The sequence below is a fragment of the Chelonia mydas genome, chromosome 15 (assembly GCF_015237465.2).
Source record: "Chelonia mydas isolate rCheMyd1 chromosome 15, rCheMyd1.pri.v2, whole genome shotgun sequence".
Lineage (NCBI taxonomy): Eukaryota > Metazoa > Chordata > Testudines > Cheloniidae > Chelonia > Chelonia mydas.
Genome location: NC_057856.1, coordinates 552836 through 571615, shown reverse-complemented (window position 1 = coordinate 571615; position 18780 = coordinate 552836). Strand labels below are relative to the sequence as shown.

The window sequence follows — 18780 nt, the reverse complement described above, 5'->3', positions numbered from 1 at the left end:
GCACTGGGAGGGAGCAACCAGGGCCCCGCATCAATCCCTAGGCCTTCTCCACGCCCCAGCCCATGTCCATGTCCATTAGAGGGAACGTGAGTGCCGAGCGCCAGCCAGGCGGTGCTAGGCTTTGATCACTGGATGAAAGGTTCAGGCCATGCTGTGGGGGAGAGGGCTGGTGAGCTGCTAACTGTGGACATGCACATGCCAGGGCAGCCTGGGATCCCACCCCCACCGACGTCTCCTCACCTCCTGCACCAGGAAGGCCTCTTGCATCATCTTGGGGTTCAGCGCCCTCAGCCTCTCCATGGTCTCGTATTGCCCCTGGCAGGACTTGAGCTTCTCGGAGGAGCCGAGCGTGTGTTTCAGCAGCACCAGGCCAACCCGGAACAGGATCTTCACCCCTGGAAGAGCAGAGCCACCAGCTGGTTAGTACCCACTCAGCCCCAGGGCTCGGCCACCCAGCAGCCAGAGGAAGGCTGTATACCAGCCTGCCCCACGCCAGCCATAGGGACTGGAAACGTTCTTTGCCCTGCTTTTCCCCATCGGTTTAAGGTATGTGACCTAAAACAGGGATCCCCACCCCCACATGGGCCAGCTGGGAGATGTAATAGACTCAGTGGGCCGCAGCATGGCATGCTGGAACGTCATGCTCTGAAGATGACAGTGGGTGCAGCGGTGACAGTTTAGGGCAGTGACCCTCAGAGCTGCCCCCATGCTCTCCAATGGGCAGTTTGGGGTTAACAGCTGGCGGGAGGTTTCTCAGAGCCAGAGAGACAAAGGCTCAGACAGGAGGGGGATGATCCAATGACTGCTCCCCTCCCCAACCCACATACACCCACTAACTCAGTGACAGTGAGGGGAACTGACTTGCCCAAGGTCACAGCAGGGCAGGAGCAGAAACCACCTTGCAGGGGAGAGGGCAGGAGCAGAACCACCAGTGTTCTATCCACTGCACCATACTGCCTCCCCAAGACACCCCCACCCCCTACTGAAACACACAGCCAGAACACACAGCCTGCCTGGGGAGCAAGGCCAAATCGTGCCCTGGTAACTCTCATGGCAGACTCAGGGCTGGGTAACCACAGCTCAGACTGACCCCATCTTTTGCTTCTACCACAGCTCAGACACAGCCTCTGTGCTGGGGACGGCCTTTCAGATCCATCCATCCCAAGCTGTACCCAGCCACCCCCCAGCCAGCATGGCCCCCCACCTCCCTACCAACCCTAGGCCACAATCTGGTCTTCCTGAACACCCCTTCCAGAAATGAGCAGGCAAGCTGCAGCACCTCTGCCCAGCTCTCACCACTCAGAGACAGAAAGCACCAGCAGGCGCTAAGAGCTGGTTCTTTTTCCGGGGCTCTGAGACTCAGAACGCTCCTGCAGCGCCAATGCCCTTGAATAGGGGCAGCCCTGGCCCTTTCCCTGGCAATAAGGCAGGTTTTTTAGGTACCCAGTGAGGATACTGAACCAGCACGACTCATCCAGGGCTGGGGCAGATCTGCCATCACAGGCGAAGTTTGCCAGCCAGACTGGACACGTCGTTACGACTCAGCTCAGGTGTGAATGCCCCACCCTCCTGTCCTAACAGGAGTCTCTCCACTGAGGTCTCCCCGACACAGGCGAAGGAGGGTCGGGGGCCCCCCCAAGCCTAGCCCAGGGGCACAGCTTAGCAGCAGCGTGGAGACAAAGGGGGCATATTCAGAGCCCTCTGGAGGTGGGTGAGTAGCTGGAGACCCCGGCAGAGGGAGGGAGACTGAGACTTAGAATCATAGAATATCAGGGTTGGAAGGGACCTCAGGAGGTCATCTAGTCCAACCCCCTGCTCAAAGCAGGACCAATCCCCAACTAAATCAGGGACCTCAAATTCAAATCACCACGAGGGCCACATGAGGACTAGTACACATTGGCCGAGGGCCGCATCACTGACACCTTTTCATATGAAGATATGAAAGCCTCCCCCCTCTGCCCCCATCCCCACTCCACTCCTTTCATGAGGCTCCACTTCTGCCCCGCCTCTTCCCACCCCTATTCCAACCCCTTCCCCAAAGTCCCCACCCCAACTCCGCCCCCTCCCTGCCCCTATTCCAACCCCTTCCCCAAATCCCCACCCCTGCCCCTCCTCCTCCTCCCCTGAACACATGCCTCACCACTCCTCCCCCCTCCCTCCTGGAAAGCGCTAAGCGCCACCAAACAGCTGTTTGGTGGCAGGAAGCACCTGGAGGTAGGCAGAGGAGTGGGGACCGGGGAGGGAGAGAGAGCTTGGCGGCCGCAGGAAATAACTGCATGCAGCCCACAGGCCACGTGTTTGAGACCCTTGAACTAAATCATCCCAGGCAAGGCTTTATCAAGCCAGGCCTTAAAAACCTCTAAGGATGAAGATTCCACCACCTTCCTTCGTAATCCATTCCAGTGCTTCACCACCCTCCTAGTGAAATAGTGTTTCCTAATATCCAACCTAGACCTCCTACACCGCAACTTGAGACCGTTACTCCTTGTTCTGTCACCTGTCACCACTGAATAGCCGAACTCCATCCTCTTTGGAACCCCCCTTCAGGTAGTTGAAGGCTGCTATCAAATCCCCCCTCACTCTTCTCTTCTGCAGACTAAATAACCCCAGTTCCCTCAGCCTCTCCTTGTAAGTCATGTACCCCAACCCCCTAATCATTTTCATTGCCTTCCACTGGACTCTCTCCAATTTGTCTACATCCCTTCTGTAGTGGGGGGACTAAAACTGGCCGCAGTACTCCAGGTGTGGCCTCACCAATGCCAAATAGAGGGGAATAATCACTTCCCTTGATCTGCTGGCAATGCTTCTACTAATACAGCCCAATATGCCGTTGGCCTTCATGGCAACAAGGGCACACTGCTGATTCATATCCATCTGTGTCCACTGTAATCCCCAGGTCCTTTTCTGAAGAACTGCTGCTTAGCCAGTCGGTCCCCAGCCTGAACCAGTGCATGGGATTCTTCCATCCTAAGTACAGTACTTTGCACTTGTCCTTGTTGAACCTCAGATTTCTTATTGCCCAATCCTCCAATTTGTCTAGGTCATTCTGGACCCTATCCCTACGCCTCCAGCGTATCTACCTCTCCACCCAGCTCAGTGTCGTCCGCAAACTTGCTGAGGGTACAATTAATCCCATCATCCAGATCATTGATAAAGATGTTGAACAAAACCGGCCTTATCGTCCATTCATCCAATCCAGACTTTTTTAACTTGCTGGCAAGAATACTGTGGGAGACCCGATCAAAAGCTTTGCTAAAGTCAAGATATATCACATCCACCGCTTTCCCCATATCCACAGAGCCAGTTATTTCCTCATAGAAGGCAATCAGGTTGGTCAGGCATGACTTGCCCTTGGTGAATTCATGTTGACTGTTCCTGACCACCTTCCTTTCCTCCAAGTGCTTCAAAATGGATTCCTTGAGGACCTGCTCCATGATTTTGCCAGGGACTGAAGTGAGGCTCACCGGTCTGTAGTTCCCCAGGTTCTCTTTCTTCCCTTTTTAAAATATGGGCAATATATTTGCCTTTTTCCAATTGTCTGGGACCTCCCCAAATCACCACGAATTTTCAAAAATAATGGCCAGTGGCTCTGCAATCACATCAGCCAACTCCCCCAGCACCTTTGGATGCATTAGATTCGGCCCCATGGACTTGTGCACGTCCAACTTTTCTAAATAGTCCTTAACCTGTTCTTTCACCACTGAGGGCTGCTCACCTCCTCCCCATACTGTGCTGCCCAGTGCAGTAGTCTGGGAGCTGACCTTGTCTGTGAAGACCGAGGCAAAAAAGGCACTGAGTACTTCAGCTTTTTCCACATCTGTCACTATGTTGCCTCCTGCATTCAGTAAGGGGCCCACACTTTCCCTGACCTTCTTGTTGCTAACATACCTGTAGGAACCCTTCTTGTTACCCTTCACATCCCTTGCTAGCTGCAACTCCAATTGTGCCTAGGCCTTCCTGATTACCCCCCTGCATGCTCTAGCAATATCTTTATACTCCTCCCTAGTCATCTGTCCAAATTTCCACTTCATCTAAGCTTCGTTTTTGAGTTTAAGCTCACCGAAGATTTCACTGTTAAGCTAAGCTGGTCGCCTGCCATATTTGTTATTCTTTCTGGACTTCGGGATGGTTTGTTCCTGCGCACTTGAGGCTGTCTACAAAATTCTCAAGCTTCAGCTCCGAGTGAAGATGGGGCAGTGTGGAGAGCACAGTGAACCTGGTGCAGCGAGCCAGGCTGCCAGCAGGGGGCACGAAAAAGTGGAGCGAGTTTGGACATGCATCATTGCCCAGTGCAAACACTTGAGGGAGGTCGTAGCAATCCCGGCATTGGTCCCAGTCAGACCCTGGCCATGATGGACGCTCAGCTCAGCCTCCCTGGCTCACGGGCTGGCTCAGCTGGAGTCCTTTGAGGGCGAGGGGCCCTGCGTCTCCTACCCAGCGGCTAGACTCCAGGTCCTTGCTTCCGGAGAGTCGGCTCTCCACAGCTGCCCACAGGCACCATAGCCGGGGGATGCAGCCAGAACAAGACGGCGCTTCCAAGCAGCCCCGACAGGGAGCAGAGATGCTGATGAACTCATCCCTGCCGGGGCTGGCTCATGAGGGGGCTCAGCCAGGCCACAGTACCAACTCCAGGGGCCTGAGAACCCCTCCGCTTCCCAGTGCTCAGGGTGACAGCGGACGAAGTACGGGGAAGGAGAGAGCCCAGCCCTTTGGAACAAAGGTCCTCAGTGTCATGGGGACAGGAAAGGGCCTGGGCTGCTGATAGATGGAGTATGTGGGATCTTGCTCCTGCCCTGGCCCTGTTCAGCACAGGGAGACGCCCAGCACTAGTGATCTGTATCCCCATGTTAAACGGCCAATCCTGTTTGTTCCCAAGGCGCACAGCGGCTCCTGCCCTTCCAGGAGTGAGCCCAAAGAGCAGCTGGGGCCCAGCTGAACCTGCCAGAAAGCAGCTCCCGCTGCACTGTCACTTGCCAGCAGAGGCCAGTTGAGCAGGAGTATTGGTTTGATCATTTCCACTTCTGCAGCCAAAGATCTGATAACTTCGTGACAGATGGGGAAACTGAGGCACAGAGAGGCAGCCAGTGGCAAAGGCAGGTATAAAACCAGGCCCCATGGGTTAGAATGCTACGTTAGGGCCATGAGAACATGGCTCCCCTCAGTGCAGACAGCTGAACTGGCAGCCAGGCTTGCAAGACCCCCAGATGCCTGTAAGCTGGGTCCCAGACTGGAAGGCTCTGCCCCAAGAGCACAGAGCAGCCCAGGAGACCCATGCGCTACCTTCACAGAAGAACATGTCCCAGACGCGCAGCACGGAGCTCCACGGTAGGGTCCTGGAGAAGGCACACATGAACCACTCCGTCATGTACAGGATGGGATCAATCTTCTGCTTGCTCAAGTGCTTGTAAGCCACGGGTGCGAACCTGTGCAGCAGTGAGAAGAGGATCTCCCCATCCAGCTGAATGGCCTCCTGCAGGGAGAGCGGCAGGTTACGGGAGGGGAGAGGCGCTGCTGGGGAGGACCAGGGATGGGCCATCCCTCCAAACGGTGCCCACCCGCCATCCACACACTTATGGCCACCAAAACACAGCCAAACAGCTGCCGTCTGCCAGCGGTCGCCCAACAGGAGAGGCAGGGCCGACTGCACCCACTCCCAGCTGGCCACAGTGGTGCTACCATGCTCCAAGTTACTGGGCTTTCCATTTCTCACTCTCTCCAGCTGGAACCCTGACAGGCTGCTGAGGCAGAGACTGGGTATTTGGGGCTGACCCAGGTGCCAAGAGGAAGGCGTCAACAGCTGTGAAGCCAGCCACCAGGTGCCACCACCAGCAGCACAGAAGTAAGGTGCTAAGTCTGCTGGGAAAAGTGATACGGACAAAGTTTCTTCGTGTCCCCCCAGTGTTAAACAGTAACTAGTTAAAAAATAATTTTTGCTTACAACAATTCAATAAAAATGTATTTTAGTCTTAATTTAAAAGCGGTGAGAAAAGATAAATTCAGTTTAAACAACAAGGTTATAAGTTTAGCAAGTAAAATAGTGTTAAATATAAAAATGTGTTTTTAATTCAGAAGGGAAGGTGGTCACACTCAGAGGCTTGCTGTGTGAAAGGGGCTGCCAAGACAGTGTTGGAGAACCACTGGTCTAGGTTTACATGCGCCCCACCAGTGCAGTCTGCAAGTGTGCCCCACAGCTGAGTCAGCATCACCCCCATTGTCCAGGAGGAAACGGAGGCGGGGGGGGGGGGGGGGAAGTGACTTGCTAAGGTCAGACGACATCTGGCAGAGCCAGGAATTGGACCCAGAACCACGGAATCCCAGTCCACGGCCATCCTTCCTCTCCGCAGTTGCTGGAGCTCGGTCTCCAGGGCTGCCCAGCCAGAGGCATGTCCTACCAGTGCAGACACACCGGTAAACCCCAGTCCCCCGGGACTCTCCTCCCCGGCCTCGGAGTGACCAACTCCCGATGCATTATGGGAACCCACTGCCCTCCTGGTGGAAGCAGACACTGCAGAATGGGAAGGGGGAGGGGAGAAGTGGTTTGGACTCCAGCAGAGAAGCCAGTCCTCGCTAGGAGGGTCTGGTGCAAGCCCATGGCCCTGCGCACGGTGGCAATGCAGTCTAAGTGAGGTGCTCAGGGCTGCGTGGGCCTGGAGGGGACTGGCAGGACTCCTGTTTGGGGAGGTGGAGAAACAGCCTGTGAACAGAGCCTCTTGCTGTGTCAGATAAAGATCTCAGTATGTGAGAGCGGGATTCACGCTCCACTGCGGCTGCACACAGATCAGCTACGGCAAGCGCAAGGTCAGCGCACGGGACCCAGCTCCCCCCTCATCCCGCATGAGCCACCTCCCCAGTGCGCAGTCACTGCCCCGGGCTGGCCATTGTAAGCCACAGGCTGCTGATGGGCCATGGAAGGAAACCCAAAGCAACTCCCTATGGGCGCTCTAGACATCCCAGCCTAGCCACAGAGCTGCTTTGGGAAGGCTGGAGCATCCACCTGCCTCTCTGATCCATCCAGGACAGGCCATTGCTGGACTAACCCGACGTGTAGCTCAGTAGCACCCAATGTGCCCATGAGGTCAGGAACCCACTGGGCCAGGCGCAGAACAGCCTCTGTGCCCAGCCTAGCGAGGCAGGGCCAAGGAAGCAGCATCCCCAGGGTACGGGCGAGGAACTGAGGCCCAGGGCCACACAATCCTGCAGAGTGGGGCTGAACTCCTGTCTCCTAGCGCAGGGCCTAACCCTGTGGCCACGCTCCCTCTGGAGCAGGTGGCCCAACAGGGCCTTTGCTACAGACCCTCTGCAATCGACCCTCTCTGGGCTCTGCTCTGGTAAACCAGGTCTACCCGCAGCCCCTGGTGACTATCACAGGCAGAGGAAGCCAACTGGCCTCCTGCTGCTGACCCAGGTGACTACCAGCTGCTTTCTGGGGGGCAGGCTCAAGGGTGTCAGAGGGACCCCTCCCTCCCGCCCACCCTCACTCACCAGCTTCTCACTGTAGTAGCCGGGGAGGTACTTCTCGCAGATCTGCACCAGGCACCAGAAGGCTTGCTGCAGGAGGGAACGGGCCATCAGTGCAGGACAGGGCAGAGCGCGCTGCAGCCCTCCTGGAGATGCTCTCCATGCGCTCACTGCTGTCAGTGCAGCCCCAGGCCCCCCGCTTGCCAGCGCTGCTCCTCCCAAGCCACGGGGCCCAGTAAGGGGAAACGCAGCCCTATGGGCACCCTGCTTCTGTGTAGCGGTACCACTGTGCCTAAAAGCAGGGCCAGCCTGCGCCCAAAGGGCCTGCCTCCTTCCCTGTGGCCATGCAGCAAGCTCCCCCCTTTGGCACAAGTCATCCTGGGCCCTCACCATCCCTCTCCCCAGCCTGCCCAGAGGCACCTCATTCCCGATTTTCAGAGGGCTGGGCACCCAGCTCCTACTCATCAGTGGGAGCCCAGGTTGAGCACACCAGAAAGCCAGGCTGGTTAGTGCTGGTGGTGGGGACACGTATCTGAGATGGGAAGGGCTCAGGGGACAGAGCCCCGGAGAATTCAAGGCCGTGCTGTAACGCGGCTGCACTCCAGGAGAAGTTTATTAATCCCAGCTCTCTGCTAGAGCTAGTCACCAGCCATTCCCAGCGCCTCACAGAGGCCAGGCTCACTATCCCCATTCTGCAGATGGGGAAACAGGCAACAGGGAGGGGAAAGGACTTGCCCAAGGTCACCCAGCAGCAGAGCTAGGCATGGAACCCAGGTCTCCGAATCCCAGGCCAGCACATTAGCCATTATGCCACACTGCCATAACCCAGAGCCGGGAGCCCTGCCAGTTACAATGTCTCGGGCGCTGGGAAGCCCCATCCCCCAGAAGGCAGACAAAGCTCCTGGCATTCTCAGGATGGGGGAAGAGATGACAGAGCAGAAGCCAGAACCAATGTCGGTGGGATGCCTGCTTTAGTGTTTCCTTAGGCTGACTCCATATCCTCCAGGGCCCAGAGCACTTCCGATACCGCTGGGGGGTGCGGCAGCCCCGTGCAAGGGGCAGTCGGCTGTGGGAGGAAGTGGGTGGGAGATCCTTTCTGGGGAGAAAGGAACGAGCCCTCCACGCCGCTTCCTTAGCTCAGCCTGAGCAGGCACCAGCCAGCTGTCACACATTGCTGGAGAGAGGAGAGGCTCTGCAGCGAGCGCCCAGTGAGAGCTGCCGCTCGCTGGTGCCCCTGGCTGGGTGGCTGCAGGCCAATCCACACGTGAGCAAGGTTGTCTGCAGGGGCCAGACATGTCTCAGTTCTCAGCGGGCGGAAACTCAAACAAGGCAGCTGCAGCAGCTCCTCCACCATTATAAAAAGTTGGGGAGACCCAACAGCCCATCCCCCGTGGGCACAGGGTCCTGCAGTCCCTGGCGAACAGCTCCTAGGCCATTCCCTAGGTGGCTACTCCACCCCTTGGGCTGAAAACAAGGTTAACCCCCCATCGGGAGAGCTCCTTTCCCCTGCAACTCCTATTCCTAGGCACAACCAGCACCCCAGGGAAGGCCCTACTCACCGGGGTTTTGCAGCCACAGCCCCTTGCCCTGCCTCTCCTCCTTGCGGGCGGGGGGAGGGGAGTGTCAGCCCTGCAGTCTCCAAACACAGTTGTGAGTCCTCGGTCCCTTCCCAGCCCCCTCGCTGGAGGACAGGGAGCCTCCCGAGAGGACTAGAGATTCCCTCTCCTTAGCATGGGTCAGATCCCGCCAGAGCATCGCTACCTGCCATTACACCAGACAGCAGCCCAAACCAGCCCTCAGGCCAATCTGCGCAGGGAGCACGCAAAAGGGGCCGCTTCCGTCGTGCTAGAAGACGTCCTCTCCAGGATCTGAGATCACTGCAGGCAGGAGATCATGCCTGGGGCAGAAAGGAAACAGGGACCCCCTCCTCACTCCCTCACAGCTGCTCCACCCTCAGCCTCCTCAACCACCTCCAGGGAGTTAACTGGGCTCTTTCCAGTGCAAGGGCCAACCCAGGTGGAAATACCGATACCGACAGGGCAGGATGACAGGCCATGCTCTGGGCCAGAGTCCCAGGAGGGGCTGTGTGTGTCAGAGCCCTCCCCTGGCCCCGGCTGAGGCGGTGTGCAATCAGTACCTCGGCAGGCATGTGCATGAGCAGCACTGCTGCGACGGGAGCCTGGGCCTGGCAGTAGCCCTCCTCTGGCCGGTACAGCGTGTAGGCCTTCAGCACCCGCAACAAGTCTTGCTGCCTGCAGAGAAACAGCACCCTGAGCAACGGGCAGCAGGGACACAGACAGGAGGCACGTGGGGCTGGTGTCTGATCTCCCACCTTATGGCTCTGGAGCCCAGGAAGGGCACCTTGCCCCAGCATCTGTAGGTGGGCAATCACACAGTGCCGGGAACAAAAAGATCTACTTAGCACCTCACCACTACAGCCCCAGGAGCCAGAGGCAAACACTGGTTGGTTGAAGTCCTGCATGAGGACACCTCCCAGTCCACAGCAGCAAATCAAGAAGATGCCGACCTCAGCACAAAATCACTTTTCTTTCAGTCGGACGCCAGGCACTAGTCTAGCATGCTGCTGAGGACTGGAGTTCGCCCAGCCAGATGACTCCAGTCCATCTCAGCTCTGTTCCTGTACCAGGAGGGCAAGACACGGGCCGAATGCAGTCCAAGTCAGCTATTGCACGGAGGGCCTTCCAGGCACAGCAGATCGCAGCCCAACAAGGCTTTGCACTGGGTTCTGCTCCACCACTCTTCTCAGAATCCGCCTAAGCCCTGACACCTGCAACGCCCTGTACCAGACAGGCAGCTGGATTGCAAGGACTGCTGCTTATGGCAGTCACTTCACCGGACCTGGCATTTCCCCACCAAGATTAAACTCTTTGGCCGGGGCTCTTATGCACATAAACAGGGCCATACAGGCACTACTGCAATGCACATAACCAGACTGAGGCTTTGATCTCATCAGCAACAACTCCACGGTTAGCTCTGTTGTCTTGTTCTCACTGGGTGCGTACAAGGCGGTTAGCCCCGTCATCCTCTCAGACCTGGAGCCCTTCAACAAGGTTAATCACGTTTCATCAAGGGGCTGACAACCAGCCTCCGACTCCCGCCCTCGCTGATCTGGCTAGGAGATGCTGACTCAGCATCTGACTCACGCGCCTCTCCAGATGGGAGAAGGAGAACCTGCCTTGCCCTGGGAGCCTGGCACTAGTATGATGGAGACCTGGGATGGAGCTACTCAGTCACGCTCTATTGACGTGCCCAGGCCTGTAGTTTTCTGCACAGAGGGACACAGCTCAGGACATGCCTGGTTACCAGGTCACCCGGAGAGGCCTCTCCCATTGCTATGTACACATCTCCCTTTCACTCCACACTTCATGTGAATAGCAAGCTCGCCCTGCCTCTGTTTGATCACGTGTCCACATCCCCCCAGCCCGTAGCGTCTCTTTTGCAAGGCCCTTCACCAGGTCCATCAAGGGGCTTTGTGCAAGTCACACTAAAGACTGAATGCCAACATGGAGCCAGACAACCAGGACCAGGTGATGAACAACAGAGGGAGCCCGGCCCACATAAACTCTGACCACGTCCATTACTGCTGGGTCTGAGCACCAGGGTGGGCTGGCTGCGGGAGAGGCAGATGCAACACTGGAGAAGGGAGTAAACAAGACTCTACTGAGCTGATCTGCAGGTATCCTGGCTCAGCTGCGGTCAGCCCAGAGCCTCGGCTACCAGGCCCTATGGATGCTGCAAACAATCAAGTCACATGCCAGAGAGTGGGAGCACTTACCCGTGTCCTCCCCGAGACACAAACATTTCGTGGAATGGGAACTGCCTGTGGAGATCCCGCTCAATCACATCCAGCCACTTGGGGTCCCCCAGCGAGAGATCCAGCTCCTAGGAAGGAGAGCGAGCACATGAGTAACCACAGTACGTTGGGGGAGCTCACCACCCACTGGCCTCAAACGTCACGTTCACCTCTCAGCGAGGTCATAGATTGGCTTGGAAGGATGAAACTGATGAAAAACGTTTCCAGGGATGATGATGAAATTTACAGCTAGGCAAGTAAGAAAAACGCTATTTGAGAACAGAGTAAAAACCCAGTGATTTCAACTTTTGAATGAGGCTTGTTACAAATGGACTCGCAACTATATAGTACAAACAGGTGTGATCTGTTGATCAAGGGTATTTACTTTGTATATTTTGACACGTGATGTTGACAAATGTGTTTTAACGTTTATACACTTTAACTTCCTGAATCTCAGTGCCAGTCACTAAATAATGTCTAATGCTCCCATAATTCCCTGCAACTGTGAAATTTAAAAATCAATAAACATTGAAAAACATGCTCAAAACCAAACACCAATATCCATCAGAATCATACAGTGTTAAAAACTCAATCCTGCCAGCCCTAATCCTAGTGCAGCTACCACCCGCCAGCGTGCACCAGGACCCATGGTCAATGGCTCATCTCAGCGCCAGCCACCAATACCACATTCCTTGGTGGCTGCCTGTTCTGAAACTTCCCAAGTGCAGCCCCAGCAGGGAGAGGCTACTGGCGCCCTGCAGTCAATGCTCACAGCAAGGTCTGAATGAGCTCCATCTTATGGTGAAGCAGCTTCCATCTCCCTAGATCATCCCAAAATGGGGTCGGAGGATAAGAACCCCAAGGACCAAGTGCCTTGCCCTGCACCTGTGCGGAGCCACGAGAGAAGAGATTCCAGCTGCACAATCCAAAGGCTCCCCTAGCCCTCATCAGCTGGGATGGGACAATGTTTCAGATCCACATTCACTCCCCCGCACCTCACATCCCAGACACCTGGATCCCTCCCCTGCAGCCCGTACGGGTGGGTGACAGCGGCTGAGTCAGACGGAGGCTACGGAAACCTGAATCCACGAGGAGGTGAGGTTTGGCATTTCTCACTCCCAACTGTGGTATCAGCTCTTCCTTTGGGCCATGTCCCACATGCAGGCCTTGGCAGGTCGAGGGGCTGTGACTCCAAGGGCTGTGGGAATGGCTCCAAGCAAGTGAGCCATAAACAAGAGCTACCCTGTGTGGCCAGCCTGGGACAGCCAGCTCAGGCTGCATCCACTCCACTTGGGAGCTCCTCCGCACTCGTCAGCCCCTGGGCCCCCACTACCAGCATCCCTACTGCTGCCACACTTCTCCCCTTATCATCAGATCAGCGGCCACTCCCTAGTGATGGGCAAGCAATTCCCCAACAGAGCCACCACTCCGGTGAACTGGAGGAGACCAGCAGTGGGAAACTTGAGAGAAGGCCTCTGCGCAAGGCTGGCTGGAGCTCATCTGTCCTGTCAAAGCAGGTGGCCACAGGAGCCACGGCTGCACCTAGACCAGGGAAGGGGTTGGAATAGGGGCAGGGGCAGAGCCTCATGGAAGGGGTGGAGTGGGGACGGGGACAGGGCAGCAGGGATGGTCAGTGGTGCGGCCCTCGGGCCAATGTACTAGTCCTCATGTGGCCCTCGTGGTCATTTGAGTTTGAGACCCCTGACCTAGACCCAGCACTTGCTCTCCTGAGCTGGTGAATGGGGGGCAGATGAAGCCCCAGCTAACCTCAGCCCAAGTACAGCACACAGCAAGTGCCCCCTCCTGCCCCCCAGCCTTAAATATGGACCTCAGCGTTGACCTAGAGGGATCGGTCTCATCTTCTATGGCAGCACCCACCTGTCCATGCTACAAGAGTCACCCAGCACAGGCTGGCAGCTGAACGAGCTCAGGTGCCCCCTGCCAGCAATAGGTAGTCTCCAGAGCCGACAGGGCTGCAGAGTGGAGTACAGAGGCCCATGTTTCATTTACAGCAACTCTGACCTTTGTTTCACTCCATTCAATTCAGGTTTCTGTGCTAATCCCCTGGAATGTGTTTATCACCAGCTGGTCAGGGTTAAGTGATCCATACCCAGGGATTAGCACAGCCCAGAAGGAGGGCAGCTGGCATTATGGGGTGGGAGGGGGGTGAAGAGCCCTGGCTTTCAGTTTTGCTGCAGTAGCTCCCAGCAAGAAGTGGAGGGGAGACCAAAAATCCGCTTCCCACACCTCTTCTCCGAAGGGGGTGGGGAGGGGGCTTGTTTGCTAGTTAACTCCTTCTCCTAAGCAAAATTCACTGCATAGAGGGAGTGCCTGGGAAGCACTTGTGGGTGGCTAGTTACACTGAGTTCTTTGGGGCCGGGCCCCTGGGGGCTGTGTCTATACAGCACCTGGCACAGTCCTGGGCCACAACTGGGGCTGCTATGGGTGACGGTACTAAAAATAGATCTAGTTAGTGCTGGCTCTCCCCATTTCCAACTGCGCATGCTAAGCAACCCCTAACTTTCCTGCTGCTGGAGCAGCAGTTGCTGGAGGTGCTAGCAGGACGTTATATCTGGGGAAGGCTGGGCAGTGGGGTGGGATCGGGGTGATGGCCACAAGACGCTAGCACTACGAAGCCTTGATTTTGGGGTTGTCCCTCTGTTTCAGGCCACGGGGGGAGAAGTGCAGAGAGCTCTGGGAGGAGGGGCAGCTGGCCACCTGATCGGAAGCAGACACTACCCTACTACCCTACAGTGTCTGCCCCATTCCTACTGCTGTACTGGCACTAGCTACAGCACCTGCCTCAACGGCAGCCACACGTGTCTATACCCAACGTTTAATTCTGAGCTATGGGGCTGCCACAGAGCCCTTCAACCTCGGTGAGATCAGGCACGGGCATTCTGCATCCTTACCTGAGAGCATCAGCAGAGGAGGGGGAACCGACCACTGCACTGACACAAGATGGGACGCTTGCACTGCAGCTGGTGGGGTTAGTGTCTGCTAGATACTGGATCACGGCCACCAGGAGTTTAAACAGGAGATTGACACAGCTTCTCAGCCCTGCACAGTGGCAGCTGGGCGAGCGGAGATGGAAGAGGATACCAAAAGGGCAGGACTGGAGCCAGGGAGAACAAGCCAGTCAAAATATCACCACTCAGACTGGCCCCCAAGCCTCTCACCTCAGCCTCAGGGAGGGTGCCAACACCAGACTGGCTGGGACCGTTTTGGTCTTGTAACGAAAGCTCAGATAGGTCTGGGATACCCATGCAAAGGCGCAGAGGGGGTAGTTTGTACCTTGAATTGCTAACACTCTGGGCAGCACGTGTAGGTGTGGGCTCTTCGGCTGCTGGACGGAGATCCAGTCCCAGTGGTGCAAAGGGAAATGTGGAAGCAAGAGCTGCCATGACCTGCTGCTGCAGGCGACGGGCAGGTCATCCTAGTTAGGGAGGCCACCCAAGACGCCAGCAGCGTCCCACATGGGCACATCCTTTGGGCTCATTTTGCAGCCAGCACCACTAACCCCTGGGGAGCTGCAGATCAGATTGGAAAAGGAGAAAACGAGAACAGCTTACGTCAAACCTGCCAGCATTCTGTTCCAGCTTGACCTTGCCCCCCGAAAGGTACTGCCAGGCCCGGCCCCGCAGGGAGGGCGGGATCCCCTTCTGGCAGCGCAGCCGGATCTGAAAGGCAAAGGAGGACAGGCACTGAGACCAGGCGGGGCCCGATATGAACGCAGGGGCTAACCACAGAGAGAAGCGCAGCAATCTAACAGGCATCCAGCAGCTGGCACCCCAGAGTGATTCACTAGCCCAGCCGGCAATCTGCGGCCAAAGGCGGCACACGAGCTGAGTGTTAGTGGCACTCTGCCGTCCCGGGGTTCCGTCCGTCCAGGCCGGGACCCTGGCTGGCAGCAGAGGGCTGAGCGGGGCCAGCGGCCAGGACCCCAGCTGCCAGGGGCCAGCGGACGGAACCCCTCAGCACGCTCAGCCGGTCTGGGGTCCTGGCCGCCAGCCCCACTCAGCCGGTCTGGGGTCCCGTCCACCCAGGCCGGCAGTGGGATGAATGGGGCTGGCGGCCGGGACCCCAGACCAGCAACGCGGGTGACAGACGGGACCCCAGACTGGCAGCAGGCTGAGTCAGTCTGGGGTTCCAGCTGCTGGTTCTTGCCAGCCAGGGTCCCGGCCGCCGGCACCACTCAGCCCGCTGCCACTCTGGGGTTCCATCGGGAGGGGAGGGGGGCCTGTAAATTTAAAATTTATTACTGGCACACGAAACCTTAAATTAATGAAGACTTGGCATACCACTTCTCAAAGGTTGCTGACCCCTGCACTAGCCAGACGCACACTGGCTTGCTTCACTCAAAAAGCAGCCACCTCTGGGCGACAGGCAGCAGCAGATTGAACAGAGCACAGTGACACTGAGCATGGCAGGGCAGCGAGTGAGGCACACTGCAGGGGACTGGAGAGTAGCAGAAGGAAATTTGGCACAGAGGCTGAGGCTGGCTCACCAGCTGTGTGGGAAGCACCACAGGCCCCGACTGAGCACTGGGATGAGGGGCTTGGGCTGACATCCCGCTCCAAGTTCTGGCCAGGCTGGGCTAGCACCTGACAGAGGCAATGGGACGGGCATACAGACACAATGCTGGCCGACGCTACGGCATCTTGCCAACACTGGCACTGTACAGTTCAGAGCACGCTATGGAGTGACCCTCAGGCACACAGAGAACCAGACCACTCCCGCCCTCCTGCACCAGCATTCAGACTGGGGATCAAACTCACAATTTGGGGCAGCCGCAGTCAAGGCTTCGAGTTGCTCGGGAAGCTCACGGGAAAATTTCCGCGGCACCAGGAACCAGTTCACATTAGGAGCCCTGACGTTGCGGGAATGATCAGCCCAGCTCCAACACACTCTGGGATCTTTGAGGCAGCAGCCACAGCATGCCAGCAGAGATGCCAGGCTGCCTGCAGGGGCTGAGGGCTTGCAACTGCTTCGGTGGCTCTTCCATCCCCCCAGCCCTGCTCCTGAATGTGGCCTCAGCTTTGGGAGAGGGACCTGGCTGCTGCAAAGCCCAGCCTATCCGAGGGAGCTGCCATTTCACGCCAGGAGCCAGAGGGACAGGGTTTTGGTTTTGCAGCCAGCTGAGCAGTGGCCAAAGAGCCGCTCGAGCCCTCTTCACCCAGGATGTGGGGCTCTGGAATCTGCATTTTGGGGGTGTCAGGGCAGATAACAAGCCACTTCCCTGCTCCCTGAGCAAAGCTAACAGGAAACCCCAGGAATTCAATTCAGGCCACCACGGCTTCATTAATGATTTCAAGGGAATCATGCTACTATGCAAACCCCTCAGCCTCAATGGCTCCCTGCAGCTCCGGGGAAGGGTGGCTGCCCAGGGCAGCACAGGGGAAAGTTTAAAGGTTCAGATACAGCAGCCGGGGCTGGGGATTGCTGCAGTTTCACAGTCCACATCAGCAGCAAGACAAAGCAGCGTCTAGATCATGATCAGCCCTCCCCAGGACTCAGCCAGCCAGCAAGACTCAGCCACAACACAGACTAGGCTGGGGCTTTGTATTATGAAACAAAACAGAGCCCTTCCTCGGCTCCTGGAGCACACTGACCCTCCCAGCCTGCACACAAGCTCTGCAGTGCCAGAGAGCAGCTGAGTGCCTGGACACAGAGGAAGAGTGGAAGGCAGTCAGGCATACGGAAGCTGCTGCTTCCCACTGCTTCCTTCTTGCAGCCCTGGTGCTGAGCCAGGGCTAGGGCTGCTGGGCACGAGGTGGCACGCTCCAGGGCGGAGAGGCAGCAGTGCTGCAGGAGGGGTCTCCCCACTAGGGAAGGGGAAGCTTGACTCTCCTGTAGCTTTGGTGCACCAAACCAATTGTCAGGGCTCCCTCCCCACTCTGAACTCTAGGGTACAGATGTGGGGACATGCATGAAAGACCCCCTAAGCTTATTTCTACCAGCTTAGGGTAAAACGTCACCAAGGCACAAACTTTTTGCCCCCGCCCCCGGGGAGGGCACCGCGGCGGCGTACGCTGCCACCACCAAGTGATTTAACAAAGAATCAGGGAAAGGACCACGTGGAGTTCCTATTCCCCCAAAATATTCCCCCAAGCCCTCACACCCCCTTTCCTGGGGAGGCTGGAGAATAATCCTAACCAACTGGTCACAAAGTGATCACAAGCCAAACCCCTGGGTCTTAGGATCATACAGAAATCAGTCAGGCTCTTAAAAGAAACAGAACTTTATCAGAAAGAAAAAAAAAAGGTAAAAGCAGCAGCTCTGACATCAGAATGGAAGATAATCTCACAGGCCGTCAGATTCACAACATAGAGAATCCCTCTTGGCAAAATCTTCAGTTACAAAAAGACACAAAAACAGGAATACACATTCCCTCCAGCACAGCGAATTTCACAAGTCAAAAACAAAAGCAAAATCTAACTCTTTCTAGCTAGATTACTTACTAATTCTATAGGAGTTGAATTGCTTGCTTTCTTGATCTGTCCCCGGGCAGAGGCATCACACAGACAAAACCTCCCCCACCCCACCCCCAGATTTGAAAGTATCTTGTCTCCTTATTGGTCATTTCGGTCAGGTGCCAGCCAGGTTACTTGAGCTTCTTAACCCTTTACAGGTAAGAGGATTTTATAGTACTGTATCAGAGCTTTTTAACCCCTTCCCTTTAAATTCTGACACCGACATACTGTTTGGGGGAGCTCAAATGATCAGCCCCGCTCCCCCCATGACAGCAGTGCCAGCTGGCTTCCACCACAATGCCCACCTTTGCAGAGACAGAGCCGGGAGGTGGAGGGCCCCAGTGACCCTTTTTTAGGAGCCTAGGAATTGCCACAGCACATCAGACCTTAGACCCATCTAGGCCAATACCCTGTCAGACAGCAGCTAGCTCCGGCTATTTCAGATGCAGGTGCAAAAAACCCACCAGCTGGCAGTTCAGGAATAATTTTTCTCCCAGGAAGTTTGTTCCCAACCTCCATCAGTTAGTAGTTGGCATGAGGGTCTCTCTCTTACCCTGTGTACTGCAACAGTAGATACTCATTGCGGCAAGTGTCCAGTCCTTGTCTGAATCTAAGCTAGTGGCCACATTTTGTGGCAGTGAGTTCCACAGGTTAACTGGGCATGGTGTATCAGAAAGGACTCCGCTGAGCCAGGCTGTCTTGTAGGAGCCAGCCAACATTCAGTAGCTCTGTGCAAGAGGAACAAGGGAGCGTGTCCATCAGAACATCCTTTGGCTAAGTGGGATCCATTAATCAAGGCTGCAGCATAACGGCAGTGGCTGGAGCCAGGCAGGAGCAGTGACAGAGACCTTCCCATGCCAGCACCACCAGTGCATTCCCATCCAACCCCCCCTGCTACCCACATGCCAGGCCAGGCCTGAGGGGCAGCAGCAGCCACCACAGCTGCCACCTGAGTCAAACGTCCACAACCTGCAGTAGTTTTTGGATGCACGTGTTCAGTTGGGACCAAAGCCCAAATCATGAGGCAGCTGGCTG

General features: G+C 56.5%; 1 protein-coding gene across 1 annotated transcript in view; it reads right to left on the bottom strand.

Moving 5' to 3' along the window:
* TBC1D10A (TBC1 domain family member 10A) overlaps positions 1–18780 on the bottom strand; it is a 46366-nt gene that overhangs the window by 3109 nt on the left and 24477 nt on the right. The window contains exons 3-8 of the mRNA XM_037878688.2: positions 14845–14952; positions 11255–11361; positions 9596–9710; positions 7483–7548; positions 5281–5470; positions 241–395 (exon numbers count right to left, since the gene is read on the bottom strand). Coding sequence (XP_037734616.1) covers positions 241–395; positions 5281–5470; positions 7483–7548; positions 9596–9710; positions 11255–11361; positions 14845–14952 — 741 coding nt within the window. The remainder of the gene's footprint in view (positions 1–240; positions 396–5280; positions 5471–7482; positions 7549–9595; positions 9711–11254; positions 11362–14844; positions 14953–18780) is intronic.